The sequence below is a fragment of the Excalfactoria chinensis genome, chromosome 1, assembly GCF_039878825.1.
Source record: "Excalfactoria chinensis isolate bCotChi1 chromosome 1, bCotChi1.hap2, whole genome shotgun sequence".
In the NCBI taxonomy this organism is placed as follows: domain Eukaryota; kingdom Metazoa; phylum Chordata; class Aves; order Galliformes; family Phasianidae; genus Excalfactoria; species Excalfactoria chinensis.
Genome location: NC_092825.1, coordinates 11,224,774 through 11,247,776, shown reverse-complemented (window position 1 = coordinate 11,247,776; position 23,003 = coordinate 11,224,774). Strand labels below are relative to the sequence as shown.

At 36.9% G+C, this 23,003-nt stretch overlaps 1 protein-coding gene across 2 annotated transcripts in view; it reads left to right on the top strand.

The window, feature by feature from the left end:
• Window positions 1-23,003, top strand: part of PHTF2 (putative homeodomain transcription factor 2) — a 60,326-nt gene that overhangs the window by 21,987 nt on the left and 15,336 nt on the right. For both annotated transcript variants that reach the window (XM_072335267.1, XM_072335275.1), the window contains 8 exons: window positions 4,526-4,582; window positions 8,382-8,451; window positions 9,412-9,570; window positions 13,141-13,306; window positions 13,998-14,162; window positions 17,349-17,550; window positions 19,489-19,647; window positions 22,606-22,821. In XM_072335267.1, the coding sequence (XP_072191368.1) occupies window positions 4,526-4,582; window positions 8,382-8,451; window positions 9,412-9,570; window positions 13,141-13,306; window positions 13,998-14,162; window positions 17,349-17,550; window positions 19,489-19,647; window positions 22,606-22,821 (1,194 nt within the window). The remainder of the gene's footprint in view (window positions 1-4,525; window positions 4,583-8,381; window positions 8,452-9,411; window positions 9,571-13,140; window positions 13,307-13,997; window positions 14,163-17,348; window positions 17,551-19,488; window positions 19,648-22,605; window positions 22,822-23,003) is intronic.

The window sequence follows — 23,003 nt, the reverse complement described above, 5'->3', positions numbered from 1 at the left end:
ACGGGGAAGAAATAATTTGCAGTGCAGAAACCCTTAGCGTTGGGCTGTATTTGAAACCAGAATGAGCTGTTTCCAATAGCTTAATTTACTTAGACAGATTGTGTTTAATTGTTATAAAAACTAGCTGTAAAAGTGTCAAACCAATTTTAGATAGGCAAGGAAATATGCTGAAATGAGCTGGTTGGTTGGGAAGAAAGAAGTGCAAGTGTTGCTAACCTCCTGAGTTTACTGCTGCTTTTCAAGTTACGTGACCTTCCTCTCTGCTCACTTGAAGTGCAGTTTGTGAGGTCAAAGTTGAGCTCATCTTTAATCTTCTCTCTGAGGCATTTATTGAAGCAAGGTGTCAGAATGTTTTAGAGGTAACTGGTTTGGATAGACTTGATAGAGTCTTCTCATTGAGGAAGCCTGTGGTGCATGATTTAAAGTAAATTAATACGAAATATCTGCTCCAGTTCTGCTACAGGTTGGTTGTACTACAATATATTCCATCTATAGTGTGCTATTGGCATGTTTCCTATGAGGGGGATGTGTTGCTGCTCATGCTTGGTGATGGAATCACCACCGTTGGAACAGACCTACAAAATCATCCAGTCCAGCCATCGCCCTACCACCAATAGCACCCAGCCATGTCCCTTAGTGCTACATCTGAATGTTGAACGCCTCCAGAGACAGTGACTCAAATACCTGCCTGGGTAGCCCATTCCTTTTCCAGCCATTCAAGAGGAACAATTGGGATACAGCTATAGGCTTATCACGTAACTTGAATTAACAAATTATTAAGGAAGGAAGGTTTGTTATTTTTTTTTCTCTAGGTTATTATTATTTTTTGCTAAATCCTTAAACAAATAAAAAAGCAATAAGTGAGGCTTATGGTCCACTTTTGATTAGCTCTTTAGTAAATGAGGATAAATTCTGTGGTAAATTAGATAAAAAATTGGGTAGTATTGTGGACTTTGCTTCATTAAAGAAACCACCCAGCTGTAGGTTGGATTAATGGCTTGAAAATGCCAGTGACAGACTATTTTGCCAAGTCTGGCACAAAGTTTTGAACAGATTTTAAGAGCTTTAGTTGTTATACAGTTAAAATATTGACATTTTTTAGACTCTTTCAGCTTTCTTTGATGAATACTGCAGAATTTGCAGGTGTAATGGGAGAGAGTTGGGGTAGAGTTGGGAGCTTCAGGTATATGCAGGTAGTTGCGTCTTCATATCAACTTAGTGATTCCATACATAGGAACCTTGAGCACCTTTGTAGCCCTGGAGGCAGTTGCTTATGTGAAGGGAAGGCTTGCTTTGATCAAGATTGTGTATATTTAAATTCTTCATGATAGAAGCGCGGGCAGTTCTATCTCTAGAAGCCTATTTCCTCAGTTCTTTAGCCTCCAGAAATGAACTTCTTGGGCATTCTTAAGTATTTTTTGGTGTCCTTCCAATATGTACAGTTTCAAAAATACTGAGCAGTAAAGAGCCAGAGAGAGCCCATATATAAACCTCAGACAACTTTGTATTCAGATTTAACAAGAAATATAATTTAGATGTAAATACTTACAAATCAGAACTCTCTGAGGATGTGGTTGTCTGGTGCTCACAACTTAAAACTGGGAAGGCTTGCTAGTAGAAACTCCAGTCTTGAATTAATTCATTCACTAACTGGTCATTTAGCATGTTCTCTTTCTCGTGTTTGCTATTTAATATTATATATTGCAACTTTCTGTCACTGAAAAGCTCTTTTCAATGAATTCTACTGGATGTATTGGTGAAAAATAGATAAGTTTTCCTGCTGTTGGGTAGAAGAAAAGATTGAATGTCTCTGTTTTTTACTTGTCTTTTCTGTCAGTAACGCTGGGTCTACAGATTTTTGTTTAATGTGGGAAATTGTGTGTGCCAGTATGTAACTTTATGCCCTTATTTGCTTATGTTTCCTTCTGAGGGAAGTACAGATGGATGCTTGTGCTGTTGGAGAGAAGGGTGATTGAAGATCAGGTGCAAATTTGATGGGCTGAGCTTGTAATATGCACTCCCAAAGGTACCTCAGAAGGTTTCCTAGAGCACAAAAATGCAAAATTGGGTGGATTAAAAAGAAAATAATTTGCAAGAGATTGTAATGATAATTGCTCTCTGTAGCTGTCTCTGGAACTCTTTTCTGTTTGCAGCAGTACGCCTTTATGTAGCAGCCCTCCACTCAGATTTTGATAATTGACCGAGATCAGAAAAGATTGGCCAGGCCATTACATATTTGTATAAGGCCATCTTCCTGGTCCTTTGCTCTTATTTTACCTCCTGCTGAAATAATTATGTTATGGAGTAACATTAAAAGAAAAATGTCAGTGGCAAAATCCCTGCTTGTTGTGTTTTGGAGACAGAAGCTGCCACCCAGTATGTTTGTAGGGGACGTGAGTAAGCCCAAATGAAATTTGGTTGACTGACTTGCCTCAGATGTCTTCTGGGATCTGTATTCCTGTAACAAATAATCTATTGTTTCGTTATGTGAAGAACTCTCTTAAAGACTCTTCTAACTCTAAAATTGGTCATGAATGGGATTAGAAGTACAGAGTTTGCTTTGCAATTTTCTTGGCACAAGAACCTCCGCCTTTGTTTCTTGCGCAACGAAGTGGGAGACAGACTTTTCTGTCTTTGTAGAAAGAAAGCTTGTTGGGAAGTGAGGGGGGAAGGACCCAATATTATGCCATACAAAAAACTCACTTGGGACTCTCCTTAGTAAATGTCATGAAAAAACAGGAAGATCTGAAATGTCATTTAGAGCATATTTAGGAAGAAGCCAAAGCAATTTGATACAAACATCTGGGTGGAGTGGTTATTCAACATATTGACTTTTTAATTGCTGGCAATTATCCAGATGGAGTCAGCTCTTAAACTAGCTTTATTTTAATTAGTTTAATTATGGCAAGTGCTTAATCTGCTCAGTATAGTGCCTGACTTCTCCATTATTTTTCATGGTCTGTGTGCTTTTTCTAAGTGCAAGGTGCTAAGTATGTCTTATTACTAAAAAGTCAGTAGGTTTTCTTTTGGTATTTTAGGATAGTGAGCTAGAAATCGTTTGTGTGTCTGTATCTTGTGAATGGGAAGTACTAAGCAGGCATGAAAATGAGCCATGGAGTAATCAAGCAGTGGGTTTTTTTTTCCTTCCCATCGGGTGTTTGATCTAAGCTGGTTCTATCAACTTTCTTTACAGTCAATAAAGAAACTTTGAGGAAGTTTCCTTCCATACATGCGTCTGCCTTGCTATTGTGACACAAAATCAATGCTGTGCTTCACTGGTCAAGGCTTGTTAACAGGAACCAAGGTTTAGGTATGAGGCAGTAAATGTGGGTGCGTGTGTGTGTCTGTGTATATATCTAAGGAGAGCTGCTGGGATGGATAACTTTAAAAACGTTTGGTGAGGGCACTGGCTGCCCATGGAGCTCTGGTACCCCATCCCTAGAGGTGCTCGAGGCCAGGTTGGATGGGGCCCTGAGCAGCCTGAGCTGGTGGGGAGCAGCCAGCCCAAGGCAGAGGTTGGGAATGGGTGGGATTTGAGTTCCCTTCCAACCCAAGCTGTTCTGTGTTTCTACATAGTAAAACAGATCATTGCTGAGAAATGTCTAGAAGCTGTGTGTGCACTGTTCAAAGCAAGCTGATTCTCTTTGGTAACTTCTTAGAAAGATGCATTGTCTCACATATTGACTTATTCTTGTCGCTTTATCTTACCTTCAGTCTTATAAATACCTGAAGTTTTCTACAGAAATGTGATGAGAGTAGAGCCTGGAGAAAACCAATTCCTTTTTACTACAAATTTTTAACTAAAACCTTGTTCATATTCAGACAAAGCTAAGATCTTTAGAGGAGCTTCAGGGATAAACAGACTGGTAGCTTAATGAGAGTCTTGGAAGCCTTAGAACTGACAGTCTTTGAATAATGCTTGTACTCGGGAAAAGAAAGTAGTACAGGATGGTATAAGGAAAAGATACGTTAAATTTTGGAATAGGTTTACTGGGAGTGTTATTTCATCAGTGATTCACTGGGGAAAAGGAAGGGCAGTTTCCTGATATCCATTGTGCTTCTTGAGTTTTCCCTGACCTGGAATCCAGCTGCTTCCCAGCCCGTTGGTGACTTCTGCTGCTATGCAGTTTGAAGAGGTGGAATTCAAGACAATGGACCTGTAAAAGTGGGTGGTGAGGAACAGGAAGAGTAGAGGGAGCCTTTCTAAAATAACGAGTGGAAGATCTGGCTCCAACTATCTGTGAATTGTGTTTGCTTTCAAGTTATCTGGCAGCAGCTGCACTGAGGCTGGGCAGCCCTGCAGCAAGGCTCTGGGCTGGCTGGCATCAGCCTGTCAGGCTCAGCAGTGTTCTGGGTCAGCCAGGTCTTGCCCAGTGAAGATGGAATGTGGAAGATACTTTGACAATAAGTCTCCTTCAGGAGATAGCCTGTCATCTTTATGTTTGACTGAAAGATAGATAGATCTTGTACAATCAAGGTATTTGAAAACCTAATATAGATTCTTTCTGTTTCGTGTTCTTTTTAGATTGGGGCATATGATCAACAAATATGGGAAAAATCAGTGGAACAAAGAGAAATCAAGGTAAGACAGTATATCAAGTGTTTTTTGTTTTTTTTATCAGTTATCAGTAATGCTGTAATTGTATGTGCTGATGTAATTTGCAACGTATAGGATGTTCTTTAATGCTGGTGAAGCAAAAATAAACTTCTGGAATGTAACCAAATGAAACTGGCATAGTATACTCTATTTATATTACTGCTAAATCCCCAGCACATAAGTTCTACATCCATCTGTACCTCAGTGCTTTTTTTTTTAATTATCTTAAGCCAGAGCTTAGTTTGTGTGTGCCTCTCTTTCACTCTGTGATGAATTCTAACGTCGGTTATCTGAGCTCTCCTTACTTTCAGTTAGTTACCTTATCCCTCCAGTTCACTTTTCCTCCTTTATGATGCTGTCATTGTTTTGTACAGTTTATTAGACTGGTGAGTACTTCAGGCTTTGTGTCCTGAGTAAGCAGTTAACAGCAGTTTTTTGCATTTTGGTTTAACTAACAGTGCCATCAATGTCTGCCGCATCGCTACAGCATTCTGGGGAAAATAGTCAGTCCCATGTGTCATATTTCTGCTGACTGTACATCGTGTCATAATATGAAGTGTTAAAATTAACCTTTTCTCTTCAAGTACTGCATACAAGAAATATGCTATTACTGCATGAGCTTAAAGGCTGTGTTAATTCTTAGCATTAGTAGAATACGCATTTCTTCAGTGTTCCTGTGTTTTTTTATTATTCTTCTCTACTACTTCAATAGCTAAATAGCATATGTTAGGGAGATGATTACATGGGAGCTCTCACCGGCCTGATCTCTCTACTAAATCTACAGATTAGCTTTTAAATCAGAGATAGTATTTTCAGAAGTGTTTCTGACCTTTGAGACACCTCCACAGTTGTGTGATGTGCCCCGTTTGGCAGCACGAGGAGACCTGGGTTGCTGCTGGTGCTGAGTTGGCTGAATGCAGCTGCAGGGAGACCTGGGGATGGAGCAGCTCAGGTGCTGGGAGCTGCCAGGCAGTCCTCCCTGGCACAGTACTGCTGTGTGCTGCATGAGGTGCAGCTTTGCTGCCATACGTTGATGTGATCAGAAGGCTACTGCACGACAATTGCATCTTGTGGTACCTGCTGTCTGAAGCATGCAGAGAGGTGGTGCAGAAATGCTCTTGATATCAACACAACTAATTTCAAATGAAGGTGTTGGCGTATGGCTTGATTTTCAGTGTCTTTTCAGTGACTGTGAAAACCAATTGCCATTATGACAGAAGTTTTTTGTAGCTGCTGTGCAATAGGGCAACTTTCAAATCATTTATTGCAAATATTGCCTGTGGGAAATTCAGTTTGTTTGGGTTATAGTCTGATAATTAACAAATAGAACAATGGGAGAAATGATAGTGCCCAGAAGAGTTATTGTTGATGGGGAGACTTTCAAGGGGAGGCTGGACAAGGCCCTGGACAACCTGCTCTAGCTGTGGTGTCCCCGTGCATTACAGAGGAGCTGGACTAAATGGCCTTTGGAGGTCTCTTCCATCCCTAAGGAGTCCATAATTTAGCATGATTAAGGGAGAACTGAAACAGGGTGTTGCATCCAGGTGTCATGCCTTAAAGCTTTTACCTCAAAGCCACTATGATGCTGTTTGTAAATGAACTTATTTAAAAATCCAAGTCGTTATTTTTTAGTAAGAAAAAAAAAATGTTGCTAATAGTATAAATTATTGTTAATAGGGTAATTTTAACTGAACTGTTGATTTTAAACTTTGTGCAGTAGAATTTCTATGACAGTAACTATTTTTAAGAGCTTTTATTTAAACTTTGTGGTTTTTATATTAGGTAGCAGAAGTGTGTTCAGTACTGAATAGAAGTTACGTGATTTAATTGGATGGATCTGAATAGTATGAAACATAATTATTAATTAACCGTATTTTGGAACACTACTGTTTTCTGCATATATTACATGAATTTGCGACACATGAATAGAGAAACTGCATCTTAATAAAAGGAATTCTTTCACTGCGCGTGGCAAAAAGTAGAGCTACCAGTTCATTGTAGTTCACAGACACTGCAAGCATTTGAGATTTGACCAGTGACATTTGTTAAGAATGTTACCACTGCTGTCCCTATGAAAGATGCATTGAGTTCAATTGGTGACATATTTATTCTTTTGAAAAGTTCTTTCTGTCAAATGAAAATAGTCACAGTGGTAAATTGTTCATAGGACTGCCTGTGTTTCCAGAGGGTTATTTCTTCTAAGATGCACATATCTGTTTATTTAGACCTTTGAGGGAAGTATCATGAGGCCCAAAAGGAGCAGTACAGTTGAAATTTATCGTATCATAAAGTATTTTCTATTTTTAATCTCTAGAACCTTTTATGAAATAGAGTGACTTGGTTATGCAAGAATTCCCAGGAATATGTAGCTATTTATGGAGTTACCGTAATTACAATTTCTAAGTATGGGCTTCCACATAAAATTACTGCAGTTTTACGACTGCTGACCTATGGAAATCTTGTACATGAAGCAGTGCTAAGCCTGCAGTACAACAGGGTCTGTCATCTTAAGAACACATTTTGTCCTTATCACCTGTCAGCTCCATGTATTAATTCTGTGTAATTTTTTGGTTTTGGTTTTTATGTTCAAGTGTTATTTTAAAAATAAGTCCAGCTGAATTTAGGTGCAAGAACTATTTTGAACTACGCTGCTTGAAAAACTACTTTATGTAGTTGCTATGAAGATTAACACAGCTAGATGTCATCGATCTTTCATTTTTATTCATTTAATTTGTATAGTTTCATCTAAATTTAATGCTTATACTTAAGTAATACATTTTTTATTTAAACATGAATGAAGTATAACTGTTGGAAATCTACAGTTCACCAGCAAATGGAATTGCTATTTAAATGAACGCAGCTAAATCACTTCCATTATAATTCCATCTGTATCCTCAGTATTTTTTTGTTAAATACTGTATTTTACTATGTTTGAATTGTATGTGGAATCACTATTAGCTAATGTGACCAAGGCATCGAAGTAAACTCACAAGTATTTATCTCTAAGCATCTCATTTTTAACATTAAGAATAAACTTTCAAGTTCTGCAAGGAAGTTGGATGATTGGACTGGATGATCTTTTAGGTCTTTTCCAACCTTGGTGATTCTGTAAGTTTGGCTCTTCCATAAGGAAAGATGCCATTTCTAAAAGAAAGAATGAATAAATAGGAACTTTCTCTTCTTTTTCCCAGCTGATTTACTGTGTTATTTACTTTTCTTCCTCTTTTTAATGGGCTGTTCTGTGTTCAGTATTGGGAATACCAATAGTTCTCTGAAATTTGGATTTCTGACACCAGATCTTGCTGTCGATAGCGGCCTTTACATTAAATGTGATTTGCTATTTAGTTTAAGAGTTGGGGAGTTCTAATATAAGCATTCGATGAAGTTTAATTAGATATCAAAGGAAAAAAGATTCAGGAAAGTAATTTGTGACAAAAGCTCTGGAAACCTCATATGAATGTACTACTAATTGCTGCAAGTGTGTGCAGATTTTGTCTGTATAACCCAAAGCCATGGGAAATGTGTGCTCAGTGCTTAACAGTGTTTTAAATCTTTGTAGTTGGGTCAGTAATTGTTCAGGTTTTGTTAAGGTTGAAAAAGGCATTGATTTGTGCCTCGCTCCTCAAAATGTTTTGTAGTACTTTAAATCTCTGAAGTTGACTTCTTTGTTTGAATTTTTAAGAACAGTATAGATTAAACACAATTACTGACCACATCAGTGCTGTTCTGTTATTTCTGTATTTTATGCCAATATATGCTGATGTTCAGTATTTGTGTATTTCAGGGTTTGAGAAACAAACCAAAGAAAACAGGACATGTAAAACCAGACCTCATAGATGTTGATCTTGTACGAGGTAAGTCTTAAGCTAGAAAATGACAGATTTCTCAAAATTACATTATCTACCAGCTTGTCTCGTCTTAAACTGAAGGCTCAAAAAACTGGACTTAAATTTTGTCAAATAGACTTGGGTTTCAAGCAAAAGAAACCAGTGGGTTTTTGTGGATCATAGTTTGGGAGTTACTGGTTCAGCAGTCTCCTATTTCTATACATTCAGACTACTTTAAAATCTTCTGAAGGTTTGAGGAAAGGCTATGTTAAAATTTTGGAGGAGTAACAGTTCTGTGGGCATTAAATATTTCTTACGCATTTTCAAGAGCAAAACAGCAAGAGAAGGTCAAGTGATGTAAGACTTTTCAAGAAGTATTTAGTCTTCATTTGATCTTTGTTTAACTTTCCTCATACCTCCTGAAGGCTGGGGAAAATGTTATCTAGATTATTTTTCCATGAACCCAGCAGCCAGCTTGTCCTCTTAAATACACTCCTGTAGTGCTTGTTGAATTCAGATGTAGAATTAGCAGAAGCCTTGGTCTTTGTTAGCAGTCATGGAGTCGCTCACACACATGCACATGCTCCAGTTGTAGGTGACATGGATACAGACTTTCAGATCCATACTCCTCCTAGCTCTAACAAATACTAGACAGTTTTTGTAGGTGCCAGAGAAGTGGGAATTTGCAGGAAGAAAAAGTAATGGAAGGATGTGGAAGAAAGAGAGCATTTGAATAGCGGTGTAGAAGAAGGGACAGATGAATTATTCTTTGGTTAGCTTCCCTTCTCCTAGGGCTAGTCATCAGTTTGACTCAACCATATTCCTGAATGATATGGCTATGGCAATGCTCTCTTGATGGTATGGATACATTTAGAATTATGTGTAATTATGTTTAATTACTGATCCTCTGTCTTAACTACTCAGCATCTCAGTTTATTATTAGTCATAACAATGATTTTTTATTTTTTTATTTTATTTTTTTTTAAGGATCTGCTTTTGCTAAAGCAAAACCTGAAAGTCCTTGGACATCTCTGACCCGCAAAGGAATCGTGAGAGTTGTTTTCTTTCCATTCTTCTACAGGTGGTGGCTACAAGTGACGTCAAGAGTCATCTTTTTCTGGCTGCTTGTTCTTTACCTTCTTCAAGGTAGAATTGGATTATAGGATCACCTTCAACTGAATGCCTTAATTTAACTATTGCTACTTCCATGTGTTGCTTTGTTGACTTAATACTGTTAAAATTCCTTAAAGCGTATGCTGGAATAGACTGCAAAAGTGTCTTATGATTAGTTCCTCTTTTACACTTATATAAAGGGAGCACTTTGAAAATTTGAGCATTTCTCACAGACTTTCTTCTGCACTTAACACTGGTGTTACCTTGGCATATAATTTAGGTTTTTAGGACTAATTGATTTCAAGACTGAGACACCAGAGAAACCTTTGATTTTCTGGATGAGGATTAGTCTTTCTGTTACTTGTGCTTCTTGATAAGAGCTTTTGGTCTTCACAGAATGCTGAACCTGCCATTATGCAACTTGCACGCCCCAGTAGGATGGTGTGTGAACAATTTCCAGTTCTTCCATTGGTTATCTTGTCACGTCAGAGGCAGTAACCTTTAAGCTCCTATTTCTGTCATACCTCAGCCATGCTTCTGGATGACTGACAAATCTATTACTTACTGTCCTATATGCTTCTGCTAACTTCTCCATCGTACGTGAGGAGAGTATGCATCTTCATTTTACACTTCCTAGATTAACAGTTTTGCAAAGTCATTTTATAACAAACAGAGGGAAATTCTCAACTTTTAAATAGGATGATGAATCATGAGTTCCAGTAATTGAAGTGTGTGCTCCTCTTAAATATGTGTAGTATAAGAGAGGAAAATTAGAGAAGGAAGAATGTAATGTAAGGAGTCAGTATCTGACAGTGTGAAAGTCAGTAAGAGAATAAGTGTATTGGAAGCATGCACAACAACAAAACAGAAGCTTAATGCAAGTTGGGAGCAATTTAAGCACTCAGGAAAGCTAAACGATTGACAAGTTACCTACTGAAATGCAATGAAAATATGATAATTACCTTTTCAGTTTTACCATCAGTCCTTGCAGTTACGAATTTCTGTATCTTTTGGAAATTGTATCTAAAATTAGAAATGGAAGAATAAAAATACAGTACCTCTTGTTTGATGTTAGCAGCTGTAAAATGTGTTCCACAGTGATGGTGCCCCTAAACTTGAAATATTTTAACAGACATTTGTTTAAGCTGTCAAAAGTTTTCCCTATCCCAAATTCTAAGGTAGGTGCTTAAGAATTATTATTGCATGTGTTAGCCTCTGAGTATACTATGCTAACTAGTAACAGCATAGGAAATGTTTTTTTCCCTGACTGCAGATTAAAACTCCAGATTTTATTTTCCTTTGTTTACTTTATAATAAATTATGATTAGGAAGCTATGTGATATGAGAACTGCAAAGAAATGTTTCTGTTCAAGGTCACTGAACGGGCTGGTAAGTTAAGGTTGAAGTCAAACTTTTTTCCTTCTGACTCCATATCCATTTAGGCTATACCTTTACCTCATTTTCACTTTTAAAATGTTTCTGTATAATTAGGATGTACCTCACACTGTATATTTTAGTATGAAACAAGGAATGTGAGTATTCATAGCAGTTATAAACTTATTGTGGTGAGATACATACATATGTTGGTATGCATTTTTAAAATTCTTGGTGATACAACTATTTCAGAGTTTTCAATACTGAAAAATCATTGCTTTGGTCTTTGAAATATAGTACCTGCCTCAATACAGCTTTTTGGTTCTACATGAAATCATTCCATTTGTTTGTTTCACAAAACACGGCACTTTCATTTAGGAAAATACCAGTCTGGATTTAATAAATAAGTAAAGAAATAATTGAAACTGGTAGGAGAAATTCTGTTTGAAGACCAAGCTGTTGGTAGAAGCAGTTCTATGGTGGTCCGAACCACGGTATGTTGGCGTGTTGTGCGTAAGTTTGTGTATTTCCTTCCTGTGCTACTGAAAGGACTGGGAGGTTGTTAATATTTTGTCAAATCTCTGTGTAAACTTCATGGTGGGGGATGTGCAGTCTATAGAGTCATGCTTTCTGGAACCTGTAGTGAAGTTTGAGATTATCTTGTGGATACTTAGTCCTGCAAATCACCTGAAATGGATCTGTGGAGCTTCTTGTATTCAGATCAGTATGCTTACACAAACTGTATAGTAAGAATCAAAGCCAGCTATTTGTTTACACTTTATAGCGTATGAATCTAACGGTGTGTTTGAGAAACTTAGATGGCCTCATTTAGAAAGAGGTGTTGTTACTGTACCTTTTCCTCAGTTACTGTTTTCTGATTGGTTCATGCTGTCTTTCTGAGGAACTTCGTACAAAATAACCTTAAGTAGCTCGTAGTTAAGAAAAAAAGCCAACAAACCCAATGAGTCTTCTACCTCATACATAAAGCATAACAAGTAAAGGCTTGTTAAAAAACAACAACATAAAAACAGGTGATGAAATGATGGAGCCTTCCATATTTAGTTTTTAAGATGATGAGATTGCTACAATAAAAAATTAGAGATTGCTACAATAAAAAATAATTCCAATGTTTTATGCATTCATTCTGTTTCTAGGTATGGTTACCTTGCTAAAGATTATCATTATTAAGCTAACAACACAAAGCAATTAAAAAAACACTAAACATCCCTATCTCTTTTTAGTGGAAAACATGGTGTCCAGATATCTGCTCTATTAGGTCTGCCTTCACGTGATATATTTTAGGTGTTTGGATGTTGCACGCTCTGTTGTTACAGAACTCAGCACTTCAGTCCAGACAGTGATGAGAATATACAGTCAGCAAAGAAAAATATTTTCTGTCTGCCTCATGCTGTTGATTGTGTTCAGACTGACCTGGAGCTTGTAAAAAGCTTTTCTAAGTTGTAGTAGTGACTGGGCTATTCTAACAAGAGTGGGAAGAGCTCTGTGGGTGTTGGCTGTGAATGAGAAGCAGGTTATAGGGTTATAAGCGTAACAAGTAATGATGGATTGATGGTTGGACTTGATGATTCCAGGGGTCTTTTCCAACCTTTATGATTCTATGAGGGGGAAGCAAAAGCCCAACCTCTGCTCAGAGCAGCATTAGCTGCCATGTGCTGCTCAGGGCCATGTCCAGCATGGTGTCGAGCATCTCCAGAATGGAAGAATACAGCCTGTCAGGGCAAACAGCTCCTGGTTTGATGTCTCCTATGCTCACCTGACTTGTTGGTTTGTGCTGCATTGGTTTCAAGTGATACAAGTCTAAATTTATCTGGGCTGATTGAGGTGTTGCATTTGTTGCTTGATTTTTTTATTTATTTATTTTTTTCCTACGGAATTGTCACTTAATATATATTTGTGTCCTGTCATATTTAGCTTTGCAAATGCCTTCTCCTCCACCCTTCATTCTGCTGCCCTCTTTTGAACAATATTTCTGATATCACAAATGTGAAAGAAGGCATGAATGTGAAGATAAGTCAAATATTCAAATCCTGATTACTGTCTTTCATTTTACTGTATTTGTCATTCCATGCTCTGAATTTCAAGCTTGGTTTAAAATGCAGGTAAAGAACAGCATGTGACTGTTTCTCATTTTAAGAAAAGTCATATAATAAGTTTGCCATCCCAGACATTTCAAATATTGAACTCAACTTTGTCTTCCTTCTTTTCCAGTTGCTGCTGTAGTGTTATTCTGTACAGCCCAGAGCCCACATAATATACCTCTGACTGAAGTAATTGGGCCAATATGGCTCATGTTGCTACTTGGAACTGTACACTGTCAGATTGTTTCAACACGAACCCCTAAGCCTCCTCCCAGCACAGGGGTTAAAAGAAGAAGGTATTGTCTCTGTTAAAGTACTTATCATTTAGATTTGTCAAACTATTCTGAAGAACATGCATAAAATTGTAGGGATTTACAGTCTCTGCTTCACAAGAGGTGAGAAATTGAGGCTGTTTTTATCTGAAACTGTAAAATGGGTGCTTAGTTACTGCTCTAACATCTGTGCATTTACTAATTTGTGCACTGTTTTTGGTTTTTTTTGTTTTTTTTTTTTTTTAATACATTAAATCTAATGTATTTGCCTCAAAAGAGCTTGTGACTGAATACTGATGGAGTGACATATTACTGCAAGTTTTGCTTTAGAACTCTGTGCAGTACTGACCAATGATTTGTGAGAAACATGTTAAAGAAGGTACTGGAAGCATAGACCTTTAAGTCTTCCAGCACTTCAGTGAATATGGTTTGCTACGGTGAATTGTCCCATTGCAGTGGGAAAACCTGCAATAGTGGAATTTTGCAGGTCTTGGCCTCTGAGATGAAATATATCTTGTATTTAAGTGTTAAGATCATGAATATCTGTTATACTTAGTTTTTGTAAATTGAGTTTGTTAAATCAACACGATAAGCCTTTAGCAACATGTCATGAAATTTTGCTTGTTTTTGCATGCTTAAAACTGCTGAACACGTTATAGAAGTAGTAGATTGCACTTATAAAGCTACCTTCCAATTTTAATCTCTTCTGATGAAGGAAATTAAGGAAAGCAGCACATTTGGAAGTACATAGGGAAGGAGATGGCTCTAGTACCACAGATAACACACAGGAGGGAACAGTGCAGAGCTACGGTACAAGCACCTCTTACAGTATTGGCGCTGTCTTCAGAGATATCTGGCATGCCGCTTTCTTTTTATCAGGGTTTGTATTTATTCAAGGCTACATATGTGTGAGATATGCACTATCCCTTTTCCAGAGAAGTAAACATTAATCTGCTGATTAGATAAGAACAGAAAATAAATAGACAAAAACTTAATAGTAAACTCAGCTCAGTGTTTGAACGTGCATTAATCTCTTCCTTTTTGACTTCTGAAACTGCTGATGAAATAACTGTAGAAATGTAGAGTAACTTTGCCTGATTTAATGACAATTGAAGGTCTGCTCTTTGTGGGTTATCAGGAATGAACTTGCTTGGTTTCTCAATTTTAATCCAATGATAAACTCTTACATTTTAGTTGATTGCATTACTTGCCAATTAGTTGGAGAGGATGCATGCGGATCTCCATTGCTGTTATCAAATGACACCTTTTTTCTGAAGGGAAAACCTTCAGGACTCAGCACAGCATTTAATCTATCAATGAGCTGAGAAGATGCATTTTCTAATGACTAGAAGAAGCGTTTAAGCTTGTTATATTTCAGACTGCTCTTTATTAATCAGCATTTATTAGTAAAGTTGAATACATACTTGTAAATTGGTACAAAATTAAGAAAAGGGATACTGCAAGTTACTACATTGTTTTGTTTTGCATGCTGCATCTTAAATATCGCAACACTAATGTGTCTGTTGTATTTGTGATTCGTGCTCTTAACCTCTGGTAAAGCTTATCTCGTGTTACGTTACATTGTGGGAATAAAAATCTGGGGAGGTTTTAAAAATATCTGAAAATGCTACAGAAGTTAATTTGGTCTTTCTGTCTGTAGTTTAAGCTGGTTTTATCAGACTATGAGCAATAGTAATAGACATCACAGCTGTTCTTTCGTGTAACACCCACATCTAAATGAATCTGTCTGTATGTATTTCTTTCTGGTACATTTGGAGTGTAATCTTATAAACTTTTGAACATTATCTACTCAGTGAAGATACTGATTTTTCAGTCAGTGTTGTTGGACTGTTGAGGGTTGTTGGAAGGCTCACTTTCTTCCTTGCCTTTTGCACTTCCTTGGGGTGACTGAGAATGCTATGAGCAGCCTTTAGTTGCTTTTCAGCTGCAGAGGGGCCTGGCTTGTATATCTGAGAATGAACAATGGCAGTTTGTCCAGATGAAAAATAACTTTTTTTTTCTTCTCACATCAGTTTCATCATGTAATTTATTTTTTTACCCAAAGTCATGCAAATAGTTTTATTTGCAAAGTGGGACTGGGAATGTGGAAGCAGGAAGGCAACATGGAGAGCATGGGTGAACTGGCTTGAGATTGTGATGTTGCTGAAGATGTTCTTGTGAGACCCCAGTGCCAGGAATTTGTCCTTACCCCAGTTTTGGAAATCTTTATCTTCTAAAAAGTTTTGCAGGTTAGATGAGGGGGAGAGTTGTTTGATGGTAGTTTGAGCTGATTGCCCAGAGCCTCTGTAGTGTCTTAAATGGTTGTCTATACGGATATAGAAAATGAAACCTGTGTTTGCATGCAAGCTAGCACATTGTTGGTCTGCAGACAGGAAGAGGCTTGCAATCTGCTCCACAAAGCCCATGATAAAGTATCTTCCTGTCTCTTCTTTATAAGCTTATAATAAAATCTGACCCATGCAAATATATAAAGACAGCCAGAAATATTTCAGCTGATGTTATACCACTCACTTATTTAGGAATAAAATCAATAAAGAATTTTGGAACTAGATACGGAAAGCTCTATAGCTTTCTATGAGGGAAGTGGAGCAGCAGTTGCCTTATTTTACTTTATTTTATTTTATTTTTAATAATAAAAAACTGCCCTTTAGTTTTTTTCCAGTTATGTGTGAGGGAAGGTGGAATAAGACTAAAGATAAAGGAGGATGAGAAGTCTCAGTAACTGCCTTTTTGTCTGTGGTCTTAGAGATTAACCGCTCCTTTTTGAATATTCTTCTTTAGCTCGTGGGTCTCCACTGTGTATGTGGAGTACCTTATCTTAGTAATGATGTAAGTCAGCTATCCCATATGTACACATTAGAGTGGAATTTAATTTGCCCAGGTTCTCACAGGGCTTCTTGAAAGAGAAAGCCAATGCATGTTCCCCTACAGGAGCAAAAGAAGAACAGATGAGATTTTTGGTAGTTGTATCAACTCTGTGTTTAGTGGTTCTGCGGCTCTTTTATTTCATAAACTATAAAATCTGGAAACTTCATTTATAATGCTGCAACTTTCCTCAAGCCCCCCTCTTGTTTTCCCCTGAAGTGTTCTGGTAATCTACTAGTAAACACACAAGATTTTTTTGCTTTCTTGATAAAGATTTTCCTTGTTATTTATTTTGAGATACAGAAGCCAAAGTGAAACTCTGCTTTAAAGTGGTCTCTGGCAGTGAGGCAGAAAGCTGCTATTCCATTTTCATTCTTTCATCAGCAATACTTTCTAATTTGGAGATGTAATCATCCAAACACCTGCTTTTGAAAGGTTTTTTTTGTGGCATTAGATGTTCTTGCTACTACATCTACTGATTAGATAGTGGCATTGAATTTTAGACAGTGTTATGGAAGGTGATAGACTGGTATTAGACTTCTCATAATAATAATACTTAAGCATAATTGATAGGTTTGCTATTTAAAAACAAGCTTAATTACTGTCTTTGTTAGATACAGTTGAATTATGTCAGTGGGGTGTTACTGCATATATGGAAAAGGGTAAATCATGGTCTGGTTAGCAGACTTGTCAATATGTAGAGTGATTTTAAAGAAAAACATTTAGAAAGTACTAATGGAGCATGCTCACAGCTATAAGAAATGAATGGCACATTTGCTTTGAGTTAATAACATTTTAACTTTTTTTTTCTTTTTTTTTTTTTTCTAAGAATAAAACAAACAATCCTCATTTACATTTGGGGCTTCTGGTTCTTCTGTTGCCAAAGATACTGTGACGATTTAGTTGCTAAACATTGGGTTCCTTTTCTCTCTTCAGCTAATAATATAATTCTCTTTCTGACACTGTTTCTTTTGTAATGTTTATAGGAAAGAATAGTGAGTATTGGTTAGAAGACTGAAAATCAGCTTACAAACATTGCATCAACTGTTAATATCTTTTTGTTTGTTTGTGTTCATCTTAATACAACTAAAACATGGGTTGAGAAGGGTGAACAGGATTTAGTCTGGAAAAACAAAGAGAATCAGCAACTTATTAATGCTTACATTTGTTTCAAATATAGATCTAAGAAAGCAAAAAACTCAATAGATAAATCCACTGAGACTGATAATGGCTACGTGTCCCTTGATGGGAAAAAGACAGGTAAAAGCAGTGAAGAATGTGCACAGGCCCAGGAGCGTCTCTGTGAGGTGATTAAGCCAGAAGAGTCAGGCTGGAGCACCGCAACAGTGAGAGAGACCTTCTGCACTCCCAGTCATCACAAGGTAAGGTTGTCATGTTGCTTTCAGAGCAGGATTGAATGTATGTCGGGTGACGTGCAAGCTTTATTTGTGTGATGCTGCTGATATATTCTTGTTTACCTTATCCTTAAAAGTATTTTAAATGAAATTAAACTTAGAGTGCTGTGGTCAAAATCAGGTTGAGTCTTCTGATGTCATTCTTTTATTTGTAGCCTTTCCTTTTTCTTGTCAGAGGGCCCTTACTGGCTGACATCTAAACATTCTTTTCAGTAATAAAGTACACGATTTTGTATGCTATCACTTGTATCTTTTTTTCAGTCCAGCTGAACAACACAACCCTTTATTGCCTCTTTGATGTTCTTGGTGTACATAGGCCTGTCCTATGGAACCAATTTTGTATTACTGACAATTTGTAATTTTGAGTTTATTCTGAGCATTTACATAGGAATCAGGAATCATCTTTATTTGGTTTGTCCCCGCCAAAGAGGAGGAAAGGACAATTTTCCTCTCAGTAAAATAGACATAAGTTCCTGAAGTGAGAAATAAGGATGAGATGAATAAATGGATATGAAAGAAAGGAGAATTTTTCATTCTGAATTTTTTTTATCTCCTGGATATTCTATTTTCATCTTGCAGTTCTACAGAATAGATTTCCAATGTATTTTTTCCTGACTCCGATTACCATTTGCCTTCTAATGACTGCCATTACAGCTCTCTTACTTGACTTTGGCTCAGTAGTATATATAATCATCGATCAATCATTGCAAGGTTGTTTTTCATCATGATAATATCAAAGGGAAAGGTTATTCTGCTGGAAGTATACAAATGTATATCTTTATAAAAGAAAGGCTTTCTGTGGTGGAGTTTCATAGCCAACTTATTTAACAACCTCCTTAAATGTCCATATGATTAAGTCAGAATGGATGTGATGAAGTTCATCTCAGGGCAGTAACTCAGTGTTTTGGTCTGATCAGGAACTGTGATTCACTTACTGTGATTCAGTTGTCTTTGTTAATTCTGAGCATTTTGCATTCTTGATGGAATTCAGCAAATGCAGTTTTGCTTTTTTTTTTTTTTTTAATGGTTTTAATGATGAATTTCCTACATGTTTAACATAATGTTGCATACATATCTGCATTAAAGAGAAGTTGTCAGAGGCTAGAATAGACTTATCCTTAATTCCAAAGGACAGTATATACATTTTTTTGCCACCTTGAAAGATTGTAGATAAGCCACCACAGACTGTATTCTGTGTGTCCCTCCTTCTCTGTGCCCCTCATCTGTTAAGAAAGTGACATGAGTTGACACTGAAGCATCTCAGAAGCCAGAACTCATTATAGAAGAAAAATTGGTGCCTGAATCAGGTAAAGGGATCATCTGTTATTTCACCGATGGAAGGACATCTCTGAAGGAAATTTTACAGGGTTCTATGCAGTGATGTCATAATTAATGAGAGTATACGGGAAGTTTTTGACAACTGAGCAGTCTTTTACTGCACTCTCTTCTTCCTGTTGCTGCAGGCCTGGTTTCACTTCAGTTTAAAATCAGGGGAATAGAGTGCGATAAATTTATTATCTGTGTCTTGCTTTCACAAACAAATCTTGTAGCATTTTGTAGTTGGAAGAAGAGGTAAATGCTGACTTTGTACCACATGTGTTGATAATTAAGCGTGACTCTGCAATCGCAAATTTACTTTTTCAGACCTTTTGGATATCTTGCATTTAAGCCTTTAAAATGTGAATGCCAGCATTCATGAGCTAAATATGAACATTTTCTGAGGAATGTTTATTTTGATACTACAGTTTTATTTTGCAATATCTGCTGCGCCACTTTTTACAATTGGAAATGCAATATCTATTTTAACAGGGCATACGTACTGTTGCAGAAAGAAATCTGATTTTAATAGTTTAGAATTGGTGAGTATGACTGTAAGTCTTACTAATACTCTACTTCTTGCGCTAGGAGACTCACAGGACTGTGACAAATTTATCAGATGAAGTTTCTAGTGAGGAAGGGCCTGAAACCGGATACTCCTTACGCCGCAATGTAGAACGCACTTCTAGTGATGGCGCTCTTCGGAACAGAAAATCTCACCATTATAAGAAGCACTATCCTTTGGAGGTATCTATTCTTCAGTTGCCTCTTTTCTGTAAATTGATCAAAGCTCTTGGTTTCTTGTTGAGTATTGATTTTTTTTTTTTTCCTCCTGTGCTGTATTTTAGGATTATGTTAATTTGAAGCCATGCGAGTGAGGGAGAGGGATTCCTTTTTGTGTAACAAGAGTTTTAACTTTGAGGTTTTTATTCAGTTGATTTGAGCTTTATCCAATTTTTTAATTTGTTGTAAAGATCCTTTGATATATTTCCTATCCATCTTGCATCAGATAACTCTATTACTATATTTTGACAGCAGCTATCTCCTTTGGAAACTTGATTTGTTAGAGAAACAGCAATAGTTGGCAATAGTAACATTTGGATCATACCAGCGCTGCTGCTTTTCTCCATATACTTTGTATTTTAGATTCACCAACCTTCTTGTGAAGTAGTCTGATCGTTTTTTTCATTCCTTCATGTTTGTTGAAAGTCATTAAAATATTGTCATGAAATCTCAGCAAAATCACTAGGGTTGTATTGCAATAAAAACACACATTCCTGAAATTCTAAGAGATGAATTGACACCAGAGCCAAGAGGAGGAATGCACTAATTCCACATTTGTAGAGCCTTCAATGTTAAGGGTTCAGACATTGAAAGACAGAAGTGGAGGAAGGCTTTTTTTTTTTTTTAATTCTTTTAATTTTAGAGGATTTCCGCTCTTTCTGCTGATGGTGTGCAACTTAACAGAGAAACACAACTTTGAGGTTTCTGCAGTGTTTTGTCTTTTTAACAACTGTACTTGCCCTTCTGTTTTTTCCACTAGGGCTATAAGAAAAGAATGTGCAGAGTAATTTTGGTTCTGTCAGCATGCTTGTAGCCAGTTCTAATAGGCAGATCATCATGAGCAAGCCTGCTGCTTGATATAAGTGATGCTTTCTTAGTAGGGTTCAAATAATGCTGCTTTCCTCTGATAATAATTGCAAAGTCTTGAGGTTTGTGCTTTGCATAAAAACATTAATTTTCTGTCATTTGTTCAACACAGATTCAGATTGAAAGCTGTAGAAGGCTAATTCATTTTTAACTGTTTGATGTCCCATGTATGTTTAGTTTAGGCTTTCTGAGTAGGGTGATTGATTCTTGGTAATGTTTCGTATTGCAGAACATGTCTCATGACTGCATGCTTGTGCAGCTGGACAGATGTGATAGCAGATAATTTTTTTTTTCCATCTTAAATGTATTTTCTTTTCCAAAAGGTGTCTCAGAGCTGTATAATCCTAAAATGTTGTCTAGGGAGGACTGTGCGTAGATTCCTTCAGAAACTGAAAACACATGAATTTACTCTGTGCATAGTAATACTTCACACTTATCCCCCATATCTCTGTGATTGATGCCATGAAAGAGGAAGCTTTTCTGAGTGGTTAGCAGCTCTCCTCCCTCAACATGATTACACAGGAAATGAAACGTAGCTTTGAAAACTGAAAGATTTCTTTGTATAAAAAAAAAAATGTATTTATATATATATATGTAAATGAGACAGTGGATGTGCTTTCAGCTTCTGTCCAGTTCTCCGGTTTACTTGTCAGTCATTGTTTGAGGTACAGCTTTTTAATCTGCTTGCTTCATTCAGTTCAATACTCAGCACCCTGTACTGACCATGTTCTATAAAGAATAAATGTTTCAGATATTTGGTATTGGTGTTCTATCATCTCTCAGTCTTTTTCTATCTATTTCTTTACAAAATTGCTTGCATAAAATAAATGAAATGAGGTTTCCAGGAAGAACAAGTAACTCTCCTTCAGCTGGTAATGCATTACAAGTCATGTTAAGTTAATAGGTCTGCTGTGGTATTCCTTGATTGTGTTTTTCAGTGAAGAAAATTGGGCATGATCTTGAGATAAACTGTAGTAGAAAGAAATGCATTTTGCTCTAAGAAGGAATGGAAATTGCCAGATGATGGTGATGAGTAGGGTGGTTCTGCTTTTAAGTCCTGTCTTGCAGGAAATTGATTCTGCTAACCATTGAAAGGATCTTAGGGGTCTGCATTCTTGTTCTGAAGAAAACATTACCTTGTATTATGTGTATGCATTGCGGTATTTATATCTCCCAAGTGTAATTTTTTCTATGTCATTATGTAAGTAGTGGGCAAAATTTAATAATAATAATGAGGCATGCTTGCTTCTCAACTGCGCTTTCTTTAATTAGTTTTTATACATGAGTGTGTAGATCACATATCTACCTAGTACTGAGTATGGATACTCTCAGTTATTCTTTCTCTCTACACCTGCTTTATGCCTGTCTTCAAAGCAGCTCACACATTGTGAAGGATGAAGCTAGAGCAGAAGTTGGTGTCCCCTAAATTCCTTAGTCTTGCTGTGATCTATCCTTTTGTGAGTTTATTTAAAAGCTATACTTAACAGGTTGGGGAGGGGACAGGCATGTTAATAACTTGGTAAAGTAGTTCAAATCAAACAACATGGGATAGAGAGACAAAATGGCAAATCAGTTTAAAATACTTAGTGAATTAGGCTTTTCTCACTGTACTTTTCTATGCTAATTGCAGGTCATTGTATATGCCTTTAAGCCTGCCTTGTTTCTTTGATATTTTCACTAAAATAATGAAGCTGTAATGTGTTTTAGGGGACTTAATTTATCACTAATTAAATCAAAAGTTGGAGACAGGGTTGATAATTGCTCTAAAAATTAATGAATTTTAAAAATCTGTGAAACAATTACTTCCTCTTAATGTGTATGAATTGAGTCTTCATTGCGTAATCCATCCCCCATAAATCGAGGACCACGAACTATTACTTGTATGTGTAATGTCTAGCTGTGCAGTAAGCTTATAATACTTTCTGATTTGAAAGGTAATGAGTGGAACTTAAAAATATTATGCTCTTGGACTTACTACATTTGAACTTAATAACTATTCTGTTAGGAAATAGACTGTGAAAACAGCATTAATTCCAATGAATATTTTAATTTCAGGATACACCTAAATCAGGTACGAGCTGCAGTTCTCGGTGTTCAAGCTCCAGGCAGGATTCTGAGAGTGCAAGGCCAGAATCAGAAACTGAAGACGTGTGGGAGGACCTCCTACACTGTGCAGAGTGTCATTCTTCCTGTACTAGTGAGACAGATGTAGAAAGTCCTCAAATGAATCCCTGTGTGAAGAAAGAATATAGAGATGACCCATTTCATCAGGTTGGTCTGATCTGCCGATTTTTGACTTCTACAGCACATACATCTTCAGTCTTATCAGCTTTGTCATGTGCTCAGGAGACCTGGGAGAAAGAACTCTCTATTAAATGGAAGCAACAGAGCCAAAGTGATTTGGTAGTATTAAAACAAGGAAAATTGAATTTCTGCTACTCGGTAATTAATTT